Below are 23,961 nucleotides of genomic sequence, written 5' to 3' on the forward strand. Positions count from 1 at the left end.
TGCTTGAGGCCAAATACAAAGCTGATCTTGTATTTGTATTTGTATTTGTATTTATATTTGTATTTCCCAAGTTTTCCATCAATCTAAGCCTCATGTACATACTCCCTAGTCCTAATGGCCACCCTATTTCCCTTTCACTATTCTGCATCAATTATACATATAAAAAATGGCCTATTAATTAATTTTCTTACTTCTCTAAAACACAAGCAAAAAAAAAAAATAAAATTATTTATTACCTCCATACCATAGGTAGGTACTAGGTTGGCAGAGGAAGAGAAGACAAGAGTTGATCAAAAGGGAATTAATTTTGATCATGAAATAATGGATCATATGAAGTATATTTAAAGCCTTAAATTGCCTTCAAATTAACATGGGGAATTAAATTCAGATTGGCAGGTGGAATTTCCAATGAAGCACTAAGCAACTTCCTAAGTTCCTTAATTAAGTAACCCACTTTAAACTTTAAAGTTAGAAAGTGGTTCACCCTTACTAATCCATCATCTACTTTAACTATTGACATGTTAGTTCAACTGTTTTCATCTTCTAATATTACATGCTAAACCTTTCAAACTTCACCCTCATTAACCACTTTGGTTCAATTAACCAATTCAATGTTTCAATTCAATTCTATATAACTATACACAATTGAGTAAGCTTTAATTAATTATTTTATACAAGTATTTTTATATATCATATTTATCATAGCTAATCAAATTTATTGTATTTATTCATAAATCTAACCATGCATGTTTTACCAAATAACAATGACATTGCATCTTAATTGCTTTTACTTTTAATTTAGTTTTTTTCAAAAATAATTGTAAAAGAGCGGATTCAAAATATTAGTATAGAATAGGCTGAATAGTTTAAACTCAACTCGTATGTCGATTTTGCATGTCCGAATCTAGATTCCTCATCTAGAAAATTCCATGATCTTACACTCATCACACTTATTGCACGTGTGGCATAAAAATGAGGAAGAGATCTAAATCTAAGCCACCACAATCAATACACCACGAGTGACAACCTGACACAAGACGTACTCTAAGCAATTACTTATAGAACTGACTTCTATGGAGCTCTCCAAACTTAACGGTCAAACTACTCACTAAAACAATGAAAGAAAAGGACAATCTGTATGTATGTAGTTCTAAATTAAAGCCTCCCAAAAGGTACAACATTATAATTATAAATAGTTTATTTGATTGACAAAATGGTAAAACATAGAGCTGTTCAAACAAAGTCGATGATTTGATATTTACTCAATTTTGTAACCGAATCTAATTTGACCTGATTTAATATATATATATATATATATATATATATATATATATATATATATATATATATTACGTAAAAAGCAAAATAAACACAAGATCTAATTTTGAATCGATTCAAAACATTTAACATGTGGTCTCCTTTTTTTCTTCAGCTACTCTTTTGAGAGACCGTCTTTCAAAGAGACGACCTCACAACATGAAGCTCATATTCTTATTTTCTCTTTAAATTGTATTAGTTGGACTATTTAGCCCATATATATAATACGTCACTCAGAGATACCATCTCTCATAACAATTTGTGTTTTATTTTTAAGAAAATAATGACTCAAATTTCATATTCTCTCATGTATACTATTATTGTCCCCTTTCTGTTGGACGTTAATATTAAGAAAAGACACAAATTTTGTGAGAGACGGTCTTTTTGAGAGACCATCTCTAATTGGACTGACCCATTATATATTTTTTAAAATATTATAAGTAGGCATTAAGAATAATGTAAATAGACATTTAAAATGTTGAAAATAGACATATGGTAAGTAAGTATCAAAGATAATATAAGTAGACATAAAAATACGATAAGTAGGCATTAATTTTTAATGAATTGGACTTGAGATACGTCTCTCAAAGAGTCGGTCTCTCAAGAGACTAGCTGTTTGATAAATCATTATGGTGATTTACTTTGAAAATCACAACCACAGAATTTGCTCCTAATTGATCTGAGAGCATTGCGTGATAACATATTTTTAAATCTTTGAGACTAAGTTGTAGCAACTACGTAGTTAGACTAGTGGTAAGGAAAACAAATCTCCACCCTCTAGTTCCTACGATCAAACATTGCTATCAACAAATACAAAACAATAATAAGAGGTATTCTATAATACCTCCTTTTACTAATTATTTTAGCATATGTTTGGGTTAATTAATGTCCCAAGATAGATTTATAAGACAATAATTGTTGTCTTTTTTTTTTCATCAACCGCACAACATTATAAATTGAATTCTTAACTTCTGTAGTTTACACTAAATGTATAGGGGTTAATTCAATAGATATATTTACATCATGAGACCGTCTCATCTAAGAATTTGTATTTATCTATTTAAAAAAGAAAAATTAATGTAATCTATTACTTGACAACAACTAGTACAACAATGTCAAAGTCTTAATCCCAAAAGATTGGAATCGGCTACATAAACCAATATATTAGTTTCAATTGTCGTTTATGAGACTCTTCTCCATTCATTCCAATTTCCTATCATCGCAATTTGTAAGTCCTAATCTTTCATATCTAATTTCACTCAAGTCCTCGAAGATATCTTTAGTCTTTCTCACCCTTTTTTTAAGTCTTCCTAGCTCCTATTCTTTATTTTCCATACAGGATTATAGGTAGGCTAATAATTTGACTTTGCACGCGCCCAAGCCACCTAAAATGATTCTCTTTCGTCTGTTCCTTAATATTTGCAACTCTTAAACTATTTCTTATATTTTCGTTTTGAATTCTATCCTCAAGGTATGTCTACTCATCCATTTAAGCATATGCATTTCCATTACTCTTACCTTTGGACTATGATCCTCTTTAAAAGCCCAACATTTAGATCCATATAGTAGCATCGATCTAATATTCATTCGATAAAACTTAAAGGGTACACCTCAATCATATAAAATTCGTACAACTGCTCTCTATTTTCGTCACCCGCACTTAATTCTAGTAAATAGGCACCAGAGTACTTCTTCAGTCATTGGGCATCTTGTTTGTCCTCTAAATCTTATTGAATAGATCAGATAGCAAGTCACTCCAATCGCCCCTAGGCATCTCCATACCTCAAATCCTCAATATGTATACCATTTGAGCCCGATTAATGTCTTTAGCTTCATTTTCTTCAATGCCCACCTTTGATTTTTGTGTTCTTTGCATAAATTCTCTATTTTCATCTAAAAGAGTGATTATTGTGTCCTTTACAACATTCCTTGTTGTCCATCAAATAGATCATCAAAATACTCCCTTCATCGATTCTTAATGTTCTCATCTTAAACTAGAATGTTTTTATCCTTATCCTTAATACACTTCACTACACTTATGTTGTTAGTTTTTGCTTACATCTTCTTAGTCATTCTATATATCTTTTTCTCATTCTTTAGAATCTAATTTGTCAAATAACTCTATAAAAGCTTTTAATTTGCCCCACAACTATTATTTTTGTTTTGGTTTTGATCTTCTTGCACTTGACTAAGTTTCCCTATTCTTGCATTTTCTAAATGTAAGATAACATTTTTTTTTATTGATAATTGTCTTGACCTTTTTATTTTACCATGTATTATTCTTTATAACGAAACTACCATTTGAATATCCGAAAATCTTCTTAGCTAGTTAAGTGATGTAAATTTTCATCTTTATTTAAATATCTTCTGCATTATCCTTTAGCTTTAGAGCATACTTTGGTCACATAATATTCTAAAAGCTACTATTCCCTATTCTACTGAACAAATTGAGATTTAACTAAACAAAAAATATTATGATAGATAAAAGTTCGAGGCTAAAATAAAAATAAATAATTTGAATCGAAATAAACTAAAATAAATTGCAAAGGACAACTTTATTGCATGTTTCTTTAGGGCATAAGTATTACACAAATTCTTGTGAGAGAACTGGCCCCTCTTGTACTATCACCTCAACCTAGCGACGCATTCGTCCACCACACAAGAAAATCCAAAAGCTTTTAGAAGCTGGATAACGGAATCAATCATACTCAGGAAAAGGATTCCAAAAGAGGGAAGACAACAAGAGAAGATTAGGAAGCAGAACAGGAATCAAAGGATTAACTTCACTAACAAGTTTTTTCCTTGATAATCTCTTCCTAATATACAGTCTTTTCCCTTCATCATCCCATTTAGCTTCTTCAACTCCATTAGCAAAAATAAGAGGTGGGGGTTGATAATAAGGACACTTTGACCTCCAAGAGGTCAAGGGAGCTCCAAATCTGGAAGCCCTTTTCAGGAAGAGACACAGATTCCATCTTAGGTTGAAAATTGGGTCTTTTAGGGATTCTGGGCAAAGGAGAGGTGGGTAATCCCAGTTAAGGTAGCAGGGGATTTGGGTGGATATCAACATTTGAGAATGGAGAGATGGTTTTGTTGTTGGGTTGATTAAGATGTGTGTTAAAGCTTGTATTTTTTGCTCCCAACCAGCGCCCTCCATTTTCTTGCTTTCTTTTTTTTTTTTTTTTTTTTTTTACTTACTTTTTAGGAATTAGGAATTGTGGAGTATGAATTTTGTAAGGTCTGTAGCTACCAGTAATAGGTTGGGCTTCATATGGGGCGGATAGCCGCTCAATTATAAAATTTGAAAGATTTGACTTCGTCCCAATATACGCTTGAGAATCAGTATTGAATAATCTATCAATTGTCTAATGAAAAACCAAAGGACAATTACTTAGTTAACACTGTAGTCTGTAACTCACACATAGCAGTGAACTAACTGCTAAGGATATACCTAGCGGCTAGCGTACACGTTACAACATCAACCGCCAGTATTGAATAATCTCAGCTTTCTTTGTAGGGTAACAAACAAGACCCCTAACATCACTGTTGATGAGACTAATTCATAATGTTTGGTATTTGGCATTTCAATTTTGCCTCATTTGTTTGAGGTTGGATAATATGCGTCCATCTATTTTATTATGAAGTTTTGCTTATTTAGTTGTTTTACACAAATTTTTAAAATAAAACAGTTTCATAATAAGACCATCATTATTGAACTAATACATGTACATTTATATTGTTAAAAAAATCACAATTACACAAGTTGACTAATTATGTGTTTGTCTCATGATGAGACCATCTCATACAGACTAGCTGATTGTTTTGAAGTCTATAGTCATTGGTTGACTAAAAAATATCTATACATGGCGTCAAATAAAAACATAGGCGGGAATGAGCAACATAGATCGTGATCTTTCTTCATCTTCAATTTATCATCAAAAGGGTGACACCCTTAGCAATATCATACCTAGTTTTATCTAATGAGTTGTAGCCAAATTAATAAAGAAATGAACAATTACTCTAAATCTACATCCAGTAGTACTGACTAGAATATCAAAAGCATGTGATAAACTAGGTATACAGCTCGATCCATTTCCATAATAAAAGAGATGTATTTAGTAAATTGATCACTTTCACTTATCAAAGAGGTCCAAGTATAGGATAAGGATTGCTAACCCATTAATGTACACCCAATGACCCAATAAAACCTACACTTTGCAAAGACACTCACCTACTTTGTGCTCAGATACAAAAATCTTTGGAGCTTACAAATCATTTGTCCCTCTGAATTTGCATTAATAATAAGAATCATGTCAATGTTGGAAAATCAAAAGGGCAAGGGTCTTGAGCTCAACGAGTCAACATTTGTTTATCGATTACTCCTACGAGCTTAACACTAATTCCTTCCCAATATAAGAAAGAAACTCCACTGCAACAAAGTTGATCAAGTAGACAGCACAATTACAGCATATTCACTAAAATAATTCATCAAGGAATACAAACTTGGAACTCTACTAGGTGAGAAAAAATCCCCACAAACCTATTAGACCTACAATAAATAAAAAAGGAATGAACTCAATATTCCAGAGCAACTAACTGTTTCTAGGACAACAATATCTTAACGTTAGACCTACAGTAGTTACAGAATATAGACGAAATACTGTTAATTTCACCATTCTCGTTAAATAAACAAACATCTTCCTGTCGCTTGCCAAACATGACCAAAATGAAACTGCAGATAAGCAAAGTTCTTATATATTCACCTGAAGAAGCAATGTACAAAAACACAAAGCCCTCGTAGTCAGAAAATTACTAACCTTTATGACTAGCAAAACAAAAACTGCAAGAATCTCCACTGCAGAGGTAGAGCTACTGACCATATCAATCGGTTCATCAGAACTTGTTCAGGATGCATTTTTCATACAAAGCAATAAAATCCTTCTTCTTGGCAGGGGCCCTGAGCTTAAAAACCTCATCACCAAAATTGTGTTCCGTGAGCTCTTGCTTCAGCCTTTGGATGGTAAACTTTCTATAGTCATCTGTGTCAACTTGCTGACTGCTTTCATCATCACCACCAGTGAAAATCGAATCATCATCACCTGCTGAGGCTGCTTGCAGTATTGGGCTGACTGTATTCTTTCTTCTTTTGCTAGCCCTAGCTTTATCAGTATCCATATCTTCGACAGAGTTCATAGCATCACGCTCATCTACCCTGGTACGTTTTCCATGCGAGGCAGTCTTTAACTTGGCGTCAAGGGCAGACTCATTCAAGCGTACAGATGTCAGCTCCTGCTGGATTATGTCAAGTTTTGCTTGGGTAGCCTGAAGCTGATGAGAAAGCGCCTCTGCCCTGCTATTTGCTTCTCCCCTTGCAGCTCGTTCAGTTTCAAGGAGACTCTCAAGTACTTGAACAGTGTTAGCTCTCTGCTCATTGTTAGACTTCATGAGTGATTCAATTTCTTTTTGCCTTTCTTCTACTTGAGCCTCCAGCAGCCTCACTTTAGCATTGGCATCTGACTCAGATGCACGAAGGGTTTCTAATTCATTGGCCAGATCAATTTTCTCTCTCTGCAAGAGGTCAATCTGCCTCTCAGCACGCTCAATATGGGCTAATCTTTCCATAGCTAACCGCTGAATTTCACTCTTTTCCTTCTGAGCAGCTGCTGCATCCAAACGAGCTCCATCAGCCACCTCAGTGGCTCTCTTTGATTCTTTTTCAGCAGCTTTACATCTGTCTTGTACCTCATCAAACCTCAAGAACTCAGATCGATATTTCTGCTCCAGATGTATCTTTTGCTGTTCGAGTATTTTAGCTTCCCTCTCATAAGATTGAGCCGCGGCATTTGCAGCATCTAACTTCTCATTCAACGCCTTTATGTCACTTCTAAAGCCTGATATTTTTAACTCATAGCTACTAATCTTGGAATCAGCTGCCTGCAGAAGCAAATATATCTAAACAATAAACATTTCCCCCTTAAGCATAGAAGTTTTAAAATACATAGAACAATCAATAACCTATTTCAGGAAAAACATCTGGGAGAGGAAATGATGATGGGTTAGGGAATAAGCTTGTAGCAGACGATAATAGGAGATAATTACTGGAAAAAGGAAGGAAACTAATAAGGGAAATCCATATATAATGAAAAAAGGCGGACTAGCGAAAGTTAGCTATCTGATTATTTGTTGGGTTTTGTGAAGGGTTTTCGCCTCACTAGGCAGTTTAGAGAAGCAGACCTCTCAAAAGTCTACATAGCGTTTGTAATCTGTATTTTCCGCTAAATCCCAGCATCACTACCTCAGCTTTATTTATCTGTAAACCTCCAAGCCAGTTCATCACAATACATTTTGAACTTTGCTTCTGCTTTTACCCTATAGATCTTAGAACCTTATGCTATGGTAGATGCGTACTATGGCAAAGTGTCTCTGTTAGCTCAGAATCAAAAGTTTATAATCATCGACAATTTGATATACAACAGAATTTTGTTTTTGTATTACGAGATAAAACATACCTTCAACTCAAAACTCAAAGTTGCCAATCGCTGTTCTGCATTCTCAATTTTTGCTGCTTGCTCCTTGATTTCTTCTTCCTGGAAATCAAAAAAAAAAAAAAAAAAAAAAGTCAGCAGAAACTTTTGGGAAAGTCAGACTATTGAAACTTTGAAAAATAAGGTCAGACCTTCTTTGCCAGACTACTAGCAAATTCATTTCGCAGACTATCTTCCCGGGATTGCCTAGTCTTATCCGCACGCTCCTGCACCACGGCTGCTTTCTCAAGCGCTGCTTTGGCTTCTCGAACGGCAATATCATATTTACGTTTCCACTCCTCAGTTTCCTCTTGAGCAGATTGAACTTGTTCACGAGCAGCTGCCAGTCTCGCTTCTGCAGCACTACTTCTGGACTTAAGAGCAGCTCGTTCAGCACTTGCTTGCTCTTCTTCATCTTTATGTTTTGATAAAACATGCTCATATTTTCTTTTCCATTCAGAGGATTCGTACTTCACGGACTCCAGAGATTTCAGAAGGCTAGAAGATCTTTCCTCCAAGGAACTACATTTGCTCTGCAAAGAGGTTATATGGCTCATATACTCATCAGCAACCTTTTTCTTTTCATTTAAAACGTCTTCATAACGCTTTAAATAATCAGCTTTCGATTTCTCATTGGCTTCCAACTGTTTATTGAGCAAATTCATCTTATCTTCCATGGAGCGACACTTTAAACTTAAAGAACTCTTCTCAGACGACACTTGATCTATTTGCTTTCTGACAAGATCAGCAATTGGACCTTCCAAACTGGAAACTTCAAAGTTAAAATTAAGCCCAATTGATTTCATGAAAATTCAAGGGAAAAGGGAAACAATTTACCTTTGCTGTAGGAAATTTGCCAATTTATGCCATTTTCCAGGACCATAAGTTGATTTTTCATAATCAGAACAAAGATCATCAAGGATCTACATACAAAGATCACAACTTGTTTTAACATCAACTGCCAAGAATTTATGAATAAGAAGTGCTACAAGTTGGTATAAATTAAATGATCAGAATACTACAAGGGGCGAGTTCATCGTCATCATCATCATATCCAGTGTATCCCGCTCAGAAACTAGGGAGGCACAGAAGACGGCAAACCATACCTATAAAGGAGGATGTGGCCAAATAGTCCCTCGACTCGAGAAAGACATACAAAGAAAAGCAAAGGAAGACAAGACAAGACAAAACAAACACGACAAAGCAATGCAAGATAAACACTAAAGCTAATAACATGACCAAAGAAATATAACAAACATAAAGAGCTCAGCAATAAACAAGGCATATATGACATAGACGGAAGCATAGGTGACTATCCAAGGTCTAGGACACAAATATGGTGTCTTCAACTAGTTTTGTCCCCATCAAAATAAGCGACTTAGGATTAAATCCAAACAAAAATCTAGTTTCAACCAAATAATAATTAATTTTTTATCTAAACAAAAATGCCAATTACTTTTTTAATATTGAGTCACACTCTATGTCCATTATTTCAATGGGACCAAAGATTTATGGTTCTTTGGTTTTGAAATATAATAGACTAAAGTAAAATGGAATGATTTGCTTAATGGGTGTTGGAAAATAAAAAAATTACAACTTTGGTATTCTCTAAAACTTAATTCCCAAAATAGTGTTCTTATAGGTAAGGAGTTTTACTAAGCTAAAATATTTGGTTTGGAAATCCTATCCTAACAATTAACTTAATAAATTGTAGTCATGATGTTATTTGTCTTGTATTTATTGTCTTATATTTTTGGATCTCAACGAATAAGAATATTATTAAGTGACTTGTATAATCACAAATCTGTCAATCGGCTCTACGGTAAACTATTGATGTTACTACGTCATGTCAATAAGAATATCAAAATATTGTATGTTGATATTTAATTTGTTAGCCAATCTGTCAATACGAATATTACTATGTGATATTGATGTTCACTTTGTCAGCCAATTTATCAATTGACTTTGATATGCAATTCCTCAATTGTCAGTAAAAGGTGATTGCTACTACACTTTATAATCCATTGTTAATGCACTCACAGTTTATTGTGATTGACAGTAAACGAAGAAAATGGTAGCATTCACTTCAAATTCCTACTACACTTTATCGAAGCTTATTATTCACATCAAATTGCTACTTTTTTTTTTTTTTATCAAATTTTGCATCTCTTTTTTTTTTTGTTAACAACATATCACAAGGATAATGCTATATTCATTTAGAGTTAGCCTTGCACATTGCATGTTTGTTAAACTGTTATATATTTTTTTAGAGAATGTCTGTTGAATTTGATAATGTTAAATGTGGATTTTTGCTTGGTTTGACATGTCTTTATGGCTTTAGTCATGGTAAAGTCACACAAGTTCTTTGACAGCCTTAACCAATTTGCAAATTAAGGATAGTAGTTTCGACAAATATCTTTATTGATTTTGACTTTTGAACTTGATTTAGATTTTTGGTCGTATGTTGAAGTAATTTTTTGGACATTTGGCTCTTTCTGTAAGACTTGTGAGATTTTTTTGAATTTTTTTAACACGTATATTTGCTTGATAAAATAACATCATCCTCTTGCAGGTTTGGAATTACCAAACCAAAAAAATTGTAGCTTAATAAAACTAACTAATTTTATGAAAACCATTTTGGGAAATAAGTCTTAAAGAATACCAAAGTTGGAATTTTTTTTTTCAACCCCAATTAGGCAAATCAATCAGTGAATGACTAATTAAATCATGTGTACATTTTATTTATGTGAATTTGCCCATGACGTTTGCTACCAAAAGTTAATCGGAAACAACCTCTTTGTTAGTTTTATCATAAATTTGAGAAACTAAGAGTAACTAAGAAAAAATCACCTTAAGTACTTGCTCCAGTTTTGCGTCAACAGAATGACACGCAGTTCGCAATCTCCTTTCCATGTTCTGAATAGCATTTGAGCACTGCATATCTGCTTCCATAAAGGCGTTTCTCTTATAATCCTGGAAAAATACATCATTTAGGACAATTCATTGCATAGCCAAGCAAGTACCACAAGTCCATAAATCGAAAACTAACTTCCCCAGACTAAAGACCCTGTATCTCAGAAGCTAGATAAATTACTTCATAAAACAAATTGCAACCCAGCTTACAGAATAGTAAAAATACCTACGGCAAGAACTCAACCTCATGAAAAAAAAAGACCAAATAACCTTAGCACTTAAAGCCCAAAAAATGAGACTCAACCAAGCCATTTAGTTTTGACAAATCTAAAATTCAGAATCGTCTTAAGTAAATTGATCGGGAGCTTATAACGGAAACTTTTAAGCACCAAGCAGCATTATAAAACATTTATAAGTGACATTTGCTGAAAAATTCCTCCTATATAGCAACTTGCTGGTTTTCCAAAACTGGTCATATCATGATTATCTTTTATATATACCTCTAATTTTATAATAAGGATTATATTAAAAAACATAAATGACATACAACAAAATTTGATTGGTTCACAATCATGGGAAGTCACTTGCCATGAGAAATTGTACTTCAAGGGAAATTACTTGCCATGTCAAATTCTGAGGAAATAGCCTAAGTGTTTGGTTAATCCATTAAAATTCTGAAGTTTGATTCACTAAGCCCCTCCTAGGTAATTTTTTTCCCATGTCCCATAGGGATTGCAATTTTTTAGGAAGTTTCATCTCCCATGCTACCCCTTATAATTCCAAGGAATTTGTATTTTATAGGGAAATAAGTTCAACCAAATCAAACTCCAAATCCATTACATCCTTTCTACTACCCCGATGGGGCTATCATTTAGGCGGGATTTGGGGATTAAATGTATACAACATTACCCTTAATAGTGATAACAAAGAGATTGTTTCAAAATGACCCTTGGAAGAAAATATCATTTATAACTTCACGAAAATAAAAACTGCACATGATCCATTCAAATATAGTTCACTATATAATTTAAAACCAAAGGCGGATCTTCTTCTAAGAGTCCGACCCCAAAAAATTAACATTTGATGCTAAAATTTTCTGATAAGTGTCACACTTGCACTTATTCTCATAATTTATATTTCTTCACAGTAGTTGTAATTGTTTAAAAAGATTTTGCAACTTCATTCAATTTGATTATTTATGCTGATTGTGAGTGGTTTTGATCGTTTATAGCATAATTCTGTAAAAGATCAGCCCGAGATAGTAACCAAAACTGACTTTATTATTGAATTACAAGAACGATACTATAGGACGTTCGAGTCTCCCATAAACTCCTAAGTGATTCCACTTCAATGCCTAGTTATTTCCTATCCAAAACATCCCATACTCCCCTCTATTTATAAGATATGGGAGGGGTTATACAAATAAGAATAAAGGCTAATAAAAGACTAACTAACATAACAACCTAAAATACAACTCTAACTAACTGTTATTTATTTACATTATTTAAGACCCTATGAATATGCCATCTATGTTGATTTTGAATGGTTTTGATCGCTTATAGCATAATTCTTATGGTTTTGATGAGGGAGTTTAATAGGGTGATTTGGCTTTGTTGAAGAGGTTTGACAAAGAAGAGATGCAAAATAATTAAAATGTGTTCATAATGTAAAAATTTTGAGATGAAATTTGATACATGTTTATTCTTTTGATTATAATTTTGATAGAAAGATTCCATTGATACAAAAGGCCAATTGATTCAACTAGATTTCAAGAGCTTTTCAAAATTATATGTCACAATCGGACACAAAAGCAAGAAATGACGATCGTTTGAAATTTGTTGTGTGTTTCAGAGGCAGAAGAAAAAGTCAAGTCCATTTTTTCTCCATCTCCCAAAAAAAGTCACTCGACTTTATTATTTTTAGAGATGTGGAGTTGCTATTTCGTCTCGTCCTTGTAGTTTATTTGATTAATTTATTTCCTATGGAGGCTATTAACCTATGTTAATTATCTCCTTCTGTAGCTTTTTCCTTTGTAGTTTTTGGAGTTAATTATATCTTGCGTTAAATTTCCATAGAAATTAATAAACTTAGTTTTTATTTCAAAATTCATCCTTTTCAAACCTATTGCTTTTATTACAAGTTATTCTAGTTTATTATTTGTTTTTCAATTCTTAATTTAATAAATGTTCTTTAACCTATTATTCATGTCTAGCATCACGTTTAGATTTAATAAATTTTCTTTGTTATTATAACCATGTTTAATGAGTTGATTTCTTTCCATTGTTGATGGTTTGAGCCCCATTATGTGATATTACCAAATGTTTTTCATAGAATTATGGGTCTTTAATTAAATCTTTGCGTTATTAAATTTAGGTCAAAATTCTTTGTTAACTTAATCAACAAGACAACAATATAGGATTAATGTAGTCTTAAGATAAATGTAAGTTAAAACTTATTAATTCAATCAAGAAGATGACAATATGAGATTAGAATCAATTAACTCTTAATCAGATAGTCAATCATTAAGACGCCAATACAAAAGTGACAAGATCTTAATCCATTATTATATGACCCATTATCAGTAAAAAAAAAAAAAAAAAAAAAAAAAAAAAAAAAAAAAAAAAAAACTATCCATGCGAAATTGTGGTGTTACCTAGTACCCCAGTTTTTTCATAATTATTGATATTGATAACCACGCTCTAGATTTTAGATTTTTAGATATAATTCTCCACTAAATATTTTTGTTCTTACTACGTATCAACTAGATTTAGTAAACCATATTAATCTTAGTTTTCTTGTGTTCGACCCGCATCCACACGTACACCATGCACATGCGGTAAAATAAATTTGCTATCAAATTCTAATTTGGCCTCTTAAAGTTGGTTTAATATTAAGTTGCATACCCCACAAAAGGTATTCAAGATCTGCCAATGTCCAAAACTAAAAAACTATAAATATTTGATCTCATCGAAATAAGGGACGATAAACAAACTCCAAATATGTCAAGAAAAAGGTTGACAAAAACTAGAGTTAGTCTGAATACCACAAACATGAAGGAATAGAAGCAAACCCTATAAGCCAATCTTTAAAGACCATATCATAACAGTTGTAGGGGAACAACATATATTGGATATTAGATACTGGCTCCAAATGGGTGCCAGTAGTATAGAGGAAACAGTAACATTAACAGCACATGATCTTCAAACAATAGAAAAAATAATAAGTTGTTCAACGAGTACCTCAAAAGCCTTCCTGAAAAAGGCCTGGAGTAGTTTCTCATATTTCTGCCTAACTGAACCAGCACCTACTGCACAAGCATTAAAGATGCCCAAGGCCTTCTGTACAGCCACTTCATGTGCTTCTCTAAGTACTGCCTAAAACAAAAAGAATTTGAACATGCAGATAGAATAGATACTAACAAACATTTGCTTCAGGACTATACGTACTTCCTCTGGTGGCTTAGAACGGTCAAATGAGGACATGTATTCTTCAGTTGCTGAATCAAATGCTCTTCTACACTCTGATTCTTCAACACTCTATAGAACAAAGAGTTCATGCTTTAAAAAAAGTTTTTAGCATATGATTATTGTTACTGAAGTAAACAAATCAGATCCTACAGTTGATCACATCACAGTGAAAATTATTTTGTTAATTTTCTTATCAGCAAGACCAAGTTAAGGCTCAAATTATGCAAATTACCAAATATACATTCAATAAATGAAGATATAGAATTAAAATGATCAAAAATAAAAAATTTTAATAATTTGAATCTTAAATATACTTGTGTCCCCCTGAGATTGCTATGAATTGTTTGCCTACAAATTTTATTAGTGGTTTGGGTGATAGAAGGGTAAGAAAAAAATTAGAAGAAAAGAGAAATGTGTAGATGGTAAGTAAAGAAAATAGTAGGATCATTTCTATAAAAGAAAATGTAACAAAATCATAACTCAAATCAAGGACAAAGAGAGTAATGATCAAGTTAAGATTATACTAGGAAAAGAACCAAAATAATAAATCATTTAAACAATTCCAGAGATAAACATATGCAACAAACCAACTTACGCCAATGTCGGGCATTAGGACAACAAGAACTTTTATGGATTTAGGGAAAAAGAACTAGAACAAAAAATATGCACAAGAACATGAAAGTTAATCACATTCATCTATTATCTTAGTTGACCCAAAGGCGAAAATGAAATGACAAAAGATAATAAAGACCCCTGCGCATAATTCTTTGATTTTATACAAGATTAGCATCTTAGTACAGTCCGTTCTTCAAATTTCACTAGCCTTCAAATTTCATAAGTTGGTATTGTAACCGGGTTGGCAAAAATGTTTTATTTTGAATGATGATATACATTCCTTTTCTTCTCATTCAGACTCTTGAGATCAAGGCTTAGGCATTATAGTTACATTCAAACTATTATATTTATAAATAAACCCAATCATCGAGTCTAACAAGTTAAATTGAAAGCCAAAAACAAAAGGTGTTTCTTTATCTTTATTAGAAACAATGTTAAAACAAGATTTGATAAGAATAGAAACGGTTTTTTCATTTTATTCTATAGTGATTTAAAACATTAAAAAATGATGACATTTTTTAATAGAATTCTTCCAAGTTTTAGAAAAAAAACAAGTAACTCAAAAGTCACAACAATACTAAACAGAACCTCTTTTAGTTTCACTCCTAAACACTCCAACCATCGATTACCCTAGGATGTTGGTGCTGAAATGACATTCCCATCGGCATGAAATGTAAAAAACAATTACAACTCTACTACTAAAAATAAAAGGAGATACCTAAACAATGTATCAGTAATGGGAATAAGAGACCAATCAAAGAGCTTTGATAGACAAATGACAGTATGCCAATAATGCGAAGTCTAAATCTGAAGGTTAAAGATTTGAAGAATAGGAACAAAAAAATAAAGAGTTTTACACTGGGGAATTTGTTTGCGGAACTTGCAGATTTAATGTCTACAGTCTACTCACTAGAAAATCACAATGGTTGGCCTGTTATTCTGGAAAAAAATTCAAATGAATATCTAAACATCAGTATTAATAAGACTAAAGGTTTATCTGGTATCACTAGCTTAGTCCCTTCTACTAAATAAATTTAGCTAGTCGCGATCGAAGTAACAAAATGGTGATGCAGTAATAAGAAAGGTGTGGTTATCGTAATGCCTAAACATTGGTCTGAAGCATGAGATATCCCTTGACAATGTAGTCGATGCGAGACGATTCGGCCTTGTTTCTTCACTATGCCGAGTAATAAAATTATAAAGCTCAAATTGTGTTAAAAACGATCTCTTATTCCATATTCATTCAAGTTTGCATTAATTAAGGAAGCCATGATTTCACAAGTGTGAGCCTGGTAATGGTGATCAAATAAATTTTTCTCAAATCTTACCCATGAGGAAATGACTGAAAAAAACATCACGTCATGACTCATGAGGCTCCAAAAAAGTCATTCAATTGAAGAGGTCAATTGAAGGAAATAACAAACTGAATTTTACAACTGATACTAACCTGCCAAGAAGACGTGATAGTAGGGACTGCCCCATGATTTAAGGCATCCAAAAACGACAGTGTAAGACCAGCAAGCATAGGTCCATTCATTACAGTTGCTCCAACTTGCTTTGGCCTAGTTCTCTCAAATACGAACCTTGTCAATGCATCTAAACCAGATCGGAATTCTGGCCTCAATTTTTCCAGCTACACATGATAAAAATAATCTCATTAGACAAAAGCAATAACCAGGATAAAGAATTTATTGAATGAGATACTAACAGAGATTTGATCCAGACGCTGAAGTTGACTTTCATTGTTTAGTGGCCGCACAAGGGTGAAGCACTCTCTATCTGGAAAAAGAGCTCGAATTGACTCCCGAATCTAATCATCAACAAGGTGATGCACACAGCTTTCAGGATAGCAATGAAAACAACTATTTTCCATTTTAAATCTTTGTACACAAGTTAAAGCACAGATCATCCTGAATTCCAATAAGAAGCTGGACTTATTTCACACATAAAATAAGACTTCTTGCCAACTGATACCTCATTCTTAGCAGAAACATCTTTGCCACCTCCTTGGACGGGTCTCAAAGCAAGCTCCAGATAATCTCGTGGAGTTATTTTCCTGTTATCTTCAGTCAAGTCCAAATAGAAGTCCTGTAACACCAATAATTTAGCAAGACCACTCCAGAGAACAACACAAAATTAGATCAAAAGCTTGTAAAGTAATTACCCTCAAAAGCCAAACAAAGATTGGTGCAAACTGTCCAAGCTCAGATGCTGAAGTCTTGCCCCCAGAAGCTCTCACTCGAATATGTTTTGTCATTTCCGTTACAAGAGAGAGACGATCAAGAGCAGCCTCGTCAATTCCACCCATCTAAATCACACAATGAAAGAATTAGTGTAACATTTGTTGATCTAAAATTAGAATGTGCTTAGTAGTACGCATTTTTTTTTCATGTTTCAAAAGCAAAGGCATCACAGTGCTGAACTTACAATGATTAGTTTGAAAGGACACAACGCGCACCAAGGAGCAAAAGGGCCTTGAGCCCAGACACGAGCTTTTGGTAGGTGAGGCATACATTTTTGCTCAAAAGCTCAAAAAAAAGATTCCAAATCATATTTGATACTCAATAACATGATACTATAATAGAATTGCTTAAAAGACTTAAAACATACATATCAATGCACTAATATAGCACCAAATGGTATAAAAGAGCACCTAAACCCATATTCTGAAGCATGTTTGTCTAATAGTTCTCTCTTTGATTATCATTACAAATGAGAAGGAAAAAAAGAGAAGAGCCCCATAAAAGAGAAGAAAAGATGATGAATCCATAATCCAGATAATTCAGAGAAGAATAAAAGAGGATGAGGCATAAAATTGAAGAGGATAAATGAAAGAAGAAAAAACATACGAAAGAAGAGGCATAGGAAGAAAATCGAAATAGTTGAAAAACCAAGGCAAGAAGAGAAGAAAGAAGATGAAGCCAGAAGAAATACCATAGAGGAGAATAACAAAAAAAATAAAAGAGAAGATGTGTGGTGGTGGGGGAGAAGTCTGCCAAGTGCTAAGTGTTAGGGCTCCAATCAAATATTTCTTGTTCCGTTTTCACTTTCTATCTATATTTTAGAACCAGAAAAATGCTTCTTTTTCCTTTTCTTTCGCTCTCTTCAATGAACACAAAAACTCCTTTGTCTTCTTTTCTCCCATAAAAAACAATAAGCACAAAAGCGCTTTTGGAATAAGTTATACCTAACTTGGAGGAAGGATTTTTTAAACTACAATTCTAGATACTAGGAAAAAGGACTTAGATATCAAAAAGAAATTATTCAAAAGAATAAAGACATCTCTCTAACCTGGTTATAGATGAACATGCTTGACAACAAGACAGCCAAGGAAAAGATCTGGGTGCTGTATGTTCCCTGCAGATTCAAATTACAAAATAAGATGAGCTACAACACTTCAACTTCTATATGATGGGGTAAAATAGAAGGTGAGTCTAAATTCAAATCCCAAGAAACTGAGCTCAAAATGAAAAACTGAAGAAGAATTCCCTTGACCTTGACTAAAAAATCACATAAAAACAACTTCAAAAACCCAAGAAGCAGGTAACTCTCACCGTCTGATCATAGGCATCAATCCCCTCACTGTCCAGAAGAATAAGGCTATATTCAGTTCCATCTAAAGCAGTTCTTTTCAATGGAACACTCCATAACCAAAGCCCTTTAGTGCAGGGCTTATGCGTAGCTGCAACTTGAAATCCACTACTCCTGCCTAGAAGCTAACAGTCACATAAAAGCCATAAATAATATTTATCAGAAAACAATTAAATAGGATTTCAAAACTGAAAACAGAGCATAGCGAAAAACAGAAGTAGGTTGTATAACAACGATCCCATTTAATGACAAGCAAGAAAGGAAAATTCAGCTCAGCTGAGAGCAAGAAAACGAGTTGATATAGAAAAAGCACCAAATACAAGTTCGAACATCAACATCAGAAAAGCTAAAGGATGCAAATTGCAAGTGCATGCTTCACCGGGAAATACAGGAATGCACAATTCAGTAATGTTTAACTCATAGGGAAAAAAAAAATCAAAGATGAGGTCCAATTAGGGTAACAATCATGGTGTTGCGTGATCACATGGTGAATAGAAAAGTTGGTAAGATCCATTTTAAAGCTATTATTTTGTGACAAGCTTTAAAGTTTAGTATAAAATATATGCTTAATGACCATACTAAGTCAAATTGAAGGAATGGAATAAATTTAAATTACATGCTACACGAGAATCAGGTCTTGTCTCAGTTAGAGCAAGTACTGCATTTCGGACAAGATCCTGAGTTCAATTCTCACCTTCCTTTAGCCTATCCAAAAATAAAAATTTTAAATTTTAAAAATTGCTTGCAACACTAGGATTTTTCTACTAAACAATTCAAAATCCACTAACAGTTGTCATTATATTGGTTTTATTCCATTGCATAGGTGAAAAACTAAAGGTCACCATGGCGTGACGGTATGAGCAAAAAGGTTATGATCTTGGTTGAAGATGTAGTTTGGTGGTTTGGCTAACTACTATAAATTAAAAAATGCATCTAGTGTAACAATCTCATTCGAATCCGATGACTAAAATTTTTAATGACCATTGACTAATTAATATACCTTTGAATTTCCTCTTAACCATACACATTTAACCCAAGTTATTAACAGTTCCCATTCCTCCATTTAAATTTCAATTAAAAAGCTTCACCCTCTACTTTCCTTCTCCATCAAGTCTTCCATCTATGTAATTTCCATCATACCATTAAGAATATGTAATCTCCATCCACGTATTCCCATCCTTGATATTCAACAAGGAAAACGTTTGAACAAGGAAAACTTTTATTGAACTAATTTGTAATTAGTTGGTCATGTCTCTCATATCTTGATCCACTTTTTAGGGCCCACTTCATTTTATTTAACAAGGAAAAATTTTGCTGAAAATCACCATTGAAGAGAAAATTAAGTAGAAAATCGCCATTGAAGAGGGAGAACTTTTGCGGAAAGAGTCCTTGAAAAGAGAGAAATAGAAAATCACCATTAAAAAGTGAAATTTTGCAAAAAAATGTAGTTAGAGAGAGATATTCTGAAGGAAATCTCCATTGAAGAAAATTTTTTCGCAGAAAATTCACTATTTTAGGATTTTTTTTAAAAACAAAAAGGAAATACATGAGATAGAAATAAAATCTTAGGGGAAAACAGAAGATTAGAAAGGATTTGAGGTGAAGAGAATTATTGTAACATTTGAGAAATTGAAAAATTAATAATTAAGAACGAGGGAAATTAAAAACAACTATTAGAATAGGAGCCACTTTGGGTCTTAGAATATCAAGTATTAGGTCTTAAGTGTAACATATATACATATAAAATAACTTTTTCCCATAAATAAGTTTTAATGTACTCTTTCTTCTCTTTTCCTTTTCTTTATGTTGTCACAAAAATCCTCTTTTTCCCTTATTTCATTTGACACAACTCAAAGAGGCAGGCAGCCCCATTTCCTTCTTCCAAATTTGAACAAAAACAAAATCCAAGAACCACCTTCCTCCTCTCGCCATTTCCAATGAAAATGACCGGTTATTGCTGGAATTCTTCAACTAAATAATTGATCTTTTTCCTCCCTCTTTGTTCTTGATTTTTGTGCACCTGAAAAACCACCAACTGCTCTTGATGGTTACTCCTCAAAGCAGCCAGCAGCAGCCCCATCGTCCAGCCAATTTTGGTGCCTTTTCTAGATAAAAACTGTAGCAAAACCAGCCCACTTCTTCTCCATAATTTCATTCAGGTATATCATAAGCCTTCCTCTGAAAATTGGTGCGTTTTTGGTTAATTAGGGCTGCAAATATATGAAATAAGTCCTTGTTTATAGAATCCTTTCTCTTGCTATAATATGATACTCTATTAAGCAATTCTTGTATTGTTCTTTCCTTGAACCCTAGCATTGTGTTAATAACTATCAAAAACCTTTCTCACCATGAAAATGATGAGAGAACTTCATGAATTATTATATGTGTGTTGTTTACATTTAATTGGGTGAATCTATTGATGATTGGTATTAGATGAATCTTGGAATGTTTAAATTGGTTTAAAGAAAGGTTAAGATTATGAATTTTGTCAAGGAAAATTTAAGAAATCATCTGTTGGGCTTAGTTGTGGATCTTGATGATTAGTTTGAGACTATGAAAATTATTGGTGTTGTGGTTTGATGTTGGGGGTCGTAAAATTTACTTGGAAAATGATAATAAGGGTAAAGTAAATGATAAGTTGTTCTTGGGTGAATTAGGGGATTATTGTGGAAATCGCTACTTGTGGGATAACTAATTTTTGTTTGTATTAATTTGGATAGTTTGATGTTCTTGAATGGATTATTAGTTCTTTGAGGATTTTTTATGTTGGGCTTAAATGTACATATTGGTGTTTAATTGGAGAAATACAGAGAATTATGAAGGTGGGTAATCTTTAAAAGGATGTAAATGAATTTTAAAGCATGGTTATGTTACCTTTATGGCTTATTGTGGTTTGAGTTCGAACATGCACAAGTCTTTAATGATTAGACATACTAGAATAAATTATTGGTTTAATTTTCAGTCTTAGGAGGAGATTTGTTAAGTTATATGTTAGTATAATTGTATCGAATGCTCTTGTTGATGTTGTAATTTTGTTATGCTTCAAGAGACGATATAATATAGGAACCCTTTCTAGTTTATAGCTGTGAACCTGACTCGACTCCTTGAAGCGACGTTGTCGGTGAGTAGTAGCAGTCCCTTAAAGGGTCTGGCCAAACTACTTTTCTTGAAAACTGATTTACTGAAGTTTCTTTGAAATTGAAAACTAATGAGTTGAACTTGTTGATTACTTATGCTGATATTGTGATATGGTCAATGGATTGAGCTCACGAGTTGGTCATTGACGGAGTAGAGGGAAAATGTCTCTTACTCCCGATTTTTGAGGCAAATTTTCATTAAAATATTGACTAGTTTCACCCGAGAGTAACACAACCTTAGAGCTATGGATGTTCCTCTCAACTAGACTCCTAGTGCGCACAAAGATCTAGGACTCATGTTGCTTTTAAATCTTTTATTTTGATTTATCATGTTTGTTTTGTTTTGAATTGCTTATGCTCATTCAATTAAATCTAACTCCTTATTGTTTCCATCTTTTATATTGCTTACAGATCGGTACCGGCTGGGAACGAAGGGATATCAAAGGTGACTAGAGTATACCTAAAAGTTATTTTGGATTTGAGTATGTATATAAGTTGTAGTGTTTGTGTTGAGTTTTAGTAAGAGTGTAGTAGATTTGGTTATGTTGACTATTGTGGACTTTTATAGTTGTATGAATATTTTAGAATTTGGTCTAGATGTTTGGAATTAAAATTAGATGTTACAGTTATGTTTAGATCTTGTGACCCTTTTCATAAGCTATGACTAAAGATTTGGGTTCTTTGGGTTAGTAAACCTCGTGATGACCTGTCGTATTTAGTCAACCGGTAAGTCGGGTTGTTATAATTATAGACAAAGATTAAGTGTTAAGAGAACAATGGAGGCAAGGAAGGGGAGGGGAATAGTTGGTTGAAGAAGATGTATGGGACTAAACAATAGGACGGTTAACTAGGGTTAGGTAGGATGAGTTATGTTAGTTGGTAAAAGGTAAACAAGTAAAGTCAAAGGTTAAAAACCAATTAAGCATATCATTAAAAAGTCCGGTCATTTGGTTACAATGGTTGCACTTTTCTATTTATAGTGCCTATAGCTCATACAAAATGAACTTTGCGATAATAATAAATAAATAAACTAAACCAAGTGGCTATATAATTAATAAATCATTTTAAAAGAAAATAGGTGGTTCTAAATTGAAAATGGAAAAAGAACTTGTTAGAAACTCCATTTATGTTTTTATGTCCCTTCTATGTTCTTATAGATACCTATTAGGACTACGAATATGATCTTCCTATGAAAAAAAAAGTAGAACTTAAAAGGGTGCCATTTTCATTTCTTATCTCAGGAAAGTTTTTGGGTGGGACTTGGCTACAACTAGCATAAAGCGATTGATGCCATGGGAAACATATGCAAGAAAAAAAGATACATGGAAATATGTTGTCACCAAACAGCCATGAGCAAGATCTTAAATTCGGTGACAATATTCACTCGGCTAATAGTTTCACCCTGTATAATGCCACTACAATCTCCACTAATCCACAAAATAAACGTAATTAGCAATTATCCTCCAAACTTCAACATTAAAATCACAAAAAGAACCCAATTGGTAATGCTATTTAAGAAACCAGACAATTCTCCAAGTAATTCAATTTCATTCAAACTTAAACCCTAAATACAAAAGCAAACAATCACAAAAGTCCAATGCACATTACAATAACGATTAAAGTAAACGTCTTTTCACTCTAAAGTATCAAACATCCCACATTCAACTGAAAACCTAATTCAAAAACCCTAACTGAAAAAAAAATACCTGATTGAGAATAAAACTTTTGCCCTGACGTGCACGACCACAAACAGAGACAACACCAATAGGATCTTTGACAAGTTGAAGGGTAGCAAGGGCTTCTGGATCTAGTCTAAACTTTCCTTTTTCGTCACAGTACACAAACCTAATTGGCCGAGCAGGTCCTGTCATAGGCGGCGCGGAAGAAGACGACGGTGTAGAAGTAGGAGTGTTAAATTCAGGAGACTTTAGAGGCGGAGATGGAGTTTCCGACGAAGATTTGCCGTTATCTTTCGCTCGGAATAACTGAAACATGCTTTTCCACAGTCTATTGTTTTTTTTGATATATTTTTTTTCTTTACTTTTTGCTCCTACTTTGTAACGTTATTCTTTAGACGAAGGTCGGAGAGACAATGAGACTTTGAACGTGGAGTTCAGGCTTCTTTTAACGTAATTCTTTTCCTTCGGCTTTCATTTAAGCGCACAGCAACGTATTCTCGGTTTAAATAAACTATACTATTACTAATTTACACTATATTCTCACCATACTAGTGGTTTGGTCTTATTTATTTTAGACATATTTATCAAGTAATTATTAAAGTCGTAATATTTCTAATTGTTCATAACTAAAATTATATAAAATTGATATTAATAATTTTTGCAATCAGACATGCTTTGTTTTATGGGATAAATGTTGGCTCGTAAAGAAGACTTTTGA

The 23,961-nt window shown here is 33.2% G+C and overlaps 3 protein-coding genes across 7 annotated transcripts in view; all 3 read right to left on the minus strand.

Annotated features, from left to right (window-relative positions):
- Positions 1–309, minus strand: part of LOC130823860 (uncharacterized) — a 1,101-nt gene extending 792 nt beyond the window's left edge. The window contains exons 1-2 of one of the 2 annotated variants that reach the window (XM_057688672.1): positions 237–309; positions 1–142 (exon numbers count right to left, since the gene is read on the minus strand). The exon at positions 1–142 is cut by the window's left edge and continues 44 nt beyond it. In XM_057688672.1, the coding sequence (XP_057544655.1) occupies positions 1–142; positions 237–242 (148 nt within the window). In that variant the 5' untranslated portion in view covers positions 243–309. The remainder of the gene's footprint in view (positions 143–236) is intronic. The other variant, XM_057688673.1, reaches the window with a different exon arrangement.
- Positions 310–3,776: 3,467 nt separating this feature from the next.
- LOC130823862 (uncharacterized) lies at positions 3,777–4,892 on the minus strand. Its single transcript, XM_057688677.1, has one exon. The coding sequence runs from the start codon at positions 4,472–4,474 to the stop codon at positions 4,016–4,018; it is 459 nt and encodes a 152-aa protein (XP_057544660.1). The 5' UTR covers positions 4,475–4,892; the 3' UTR covers positions 3,777–4,015.
- A 374-nt stretch (positions 4,893–5,266) lies between these two features.
- On the minus strand, positions 5,267–23,730 carry LOC130823861 (uncharacterized). 4 transcript variants are annotated; one of them, XR_009046644.1, is made up of 15 exons: positions 23,271–23,730; positions 18,391–18,552; positions 18,128–18,193; positions 17,001–17,144; positions 16,811–16,924; positions 16,545–16,646; positions 16,284–16,469; positions 14,201–14,290; positions 13,994–14,128; positions 10,692–10,814; positions 8,679–8,764; positions 7,994–8,606; positions 7,827–7,904; positions 6,135–7,251; positions 5,267–6,049 (listed from the first exon to the last, which is right to left on the minus strand). XR_009046644.1 is itself a non-coding variant. In XM_057688675.1 (15 exons), exons 1-14 carry the CDS (start codon positions 23,556–23,558, stop codon positions 6,211–6,213), a joined length of 3,228 nt encoding a protein of 1,075 aa, XP_057544658.1. In that variant the 5' UTR covers positions 23,559–23,730; the 3' UTR covers positions 5,267–6,080; positions 6,195–6,210. The 4 variants fall into 4 exon arrangements, 3 of the variants coding, with proteins under 3 accessions (XP_057544658.1, XP_057544657.1, XP_057544659.1); XM_057688675.1 differs by having other exon boundaries at positions 5,267–6,080; positions 6,195–7,251; XM_057688674.1 differs by having other exon boundaries at positions 5,267–7,251.
- Between the last annotated feature and the right edge of the window lie 231 nt (positions 23,731–23,961).

Source organism: Amaranthus tricolor, chromosome 9 (genome assembly GCF_026212465.1).
Source record: "Amaranthus tricolor cultivar Red isolate AtriRed21 chromosome 9, ASM2621246v1, whole genome shotgun sequence".
NCBI classification, from domain to species: domain Eukaryota; kingdom Viridiplantae; phylum Streptophyta; class Magnoliopsida; order Caryophyllales; family Amaranthaceae; genus Amaranthus; species Amaranthus tricolor.

Bases quoted from the DNA above. Each gene is read 5' to 3' on its own strand.
- LOC130823862 (XM_057688677.1), bottom strand. From the start codon at position 4,474: ATGGAGGGCGCTGGTTGGGAGCAAAAAATACAAGCTTTAACACACATC.
- LOC130823861 (XM_057688675.1), bottom strand. From the start codon at position 23,558: ATGTTTCAGTTATTCCGAGCGAAAGATAACGGCAAATCTTCGTCGGAA. The intron at 18,553-23,270 runs GTATTTTTTTTT...TGTGACTGTTAG, and splicing joins AAAGTTTTATTCTCAATCAG to CTTCTAGGCAGGAGTAGTGG. The intron at 10,815-13,993 runs GTACTCGTTGAA...GTATTTTTCCAG, and splicing joins TTTTCAGGAAGGCTTTTGAG to GATTATAAGAGAAACGCCTT.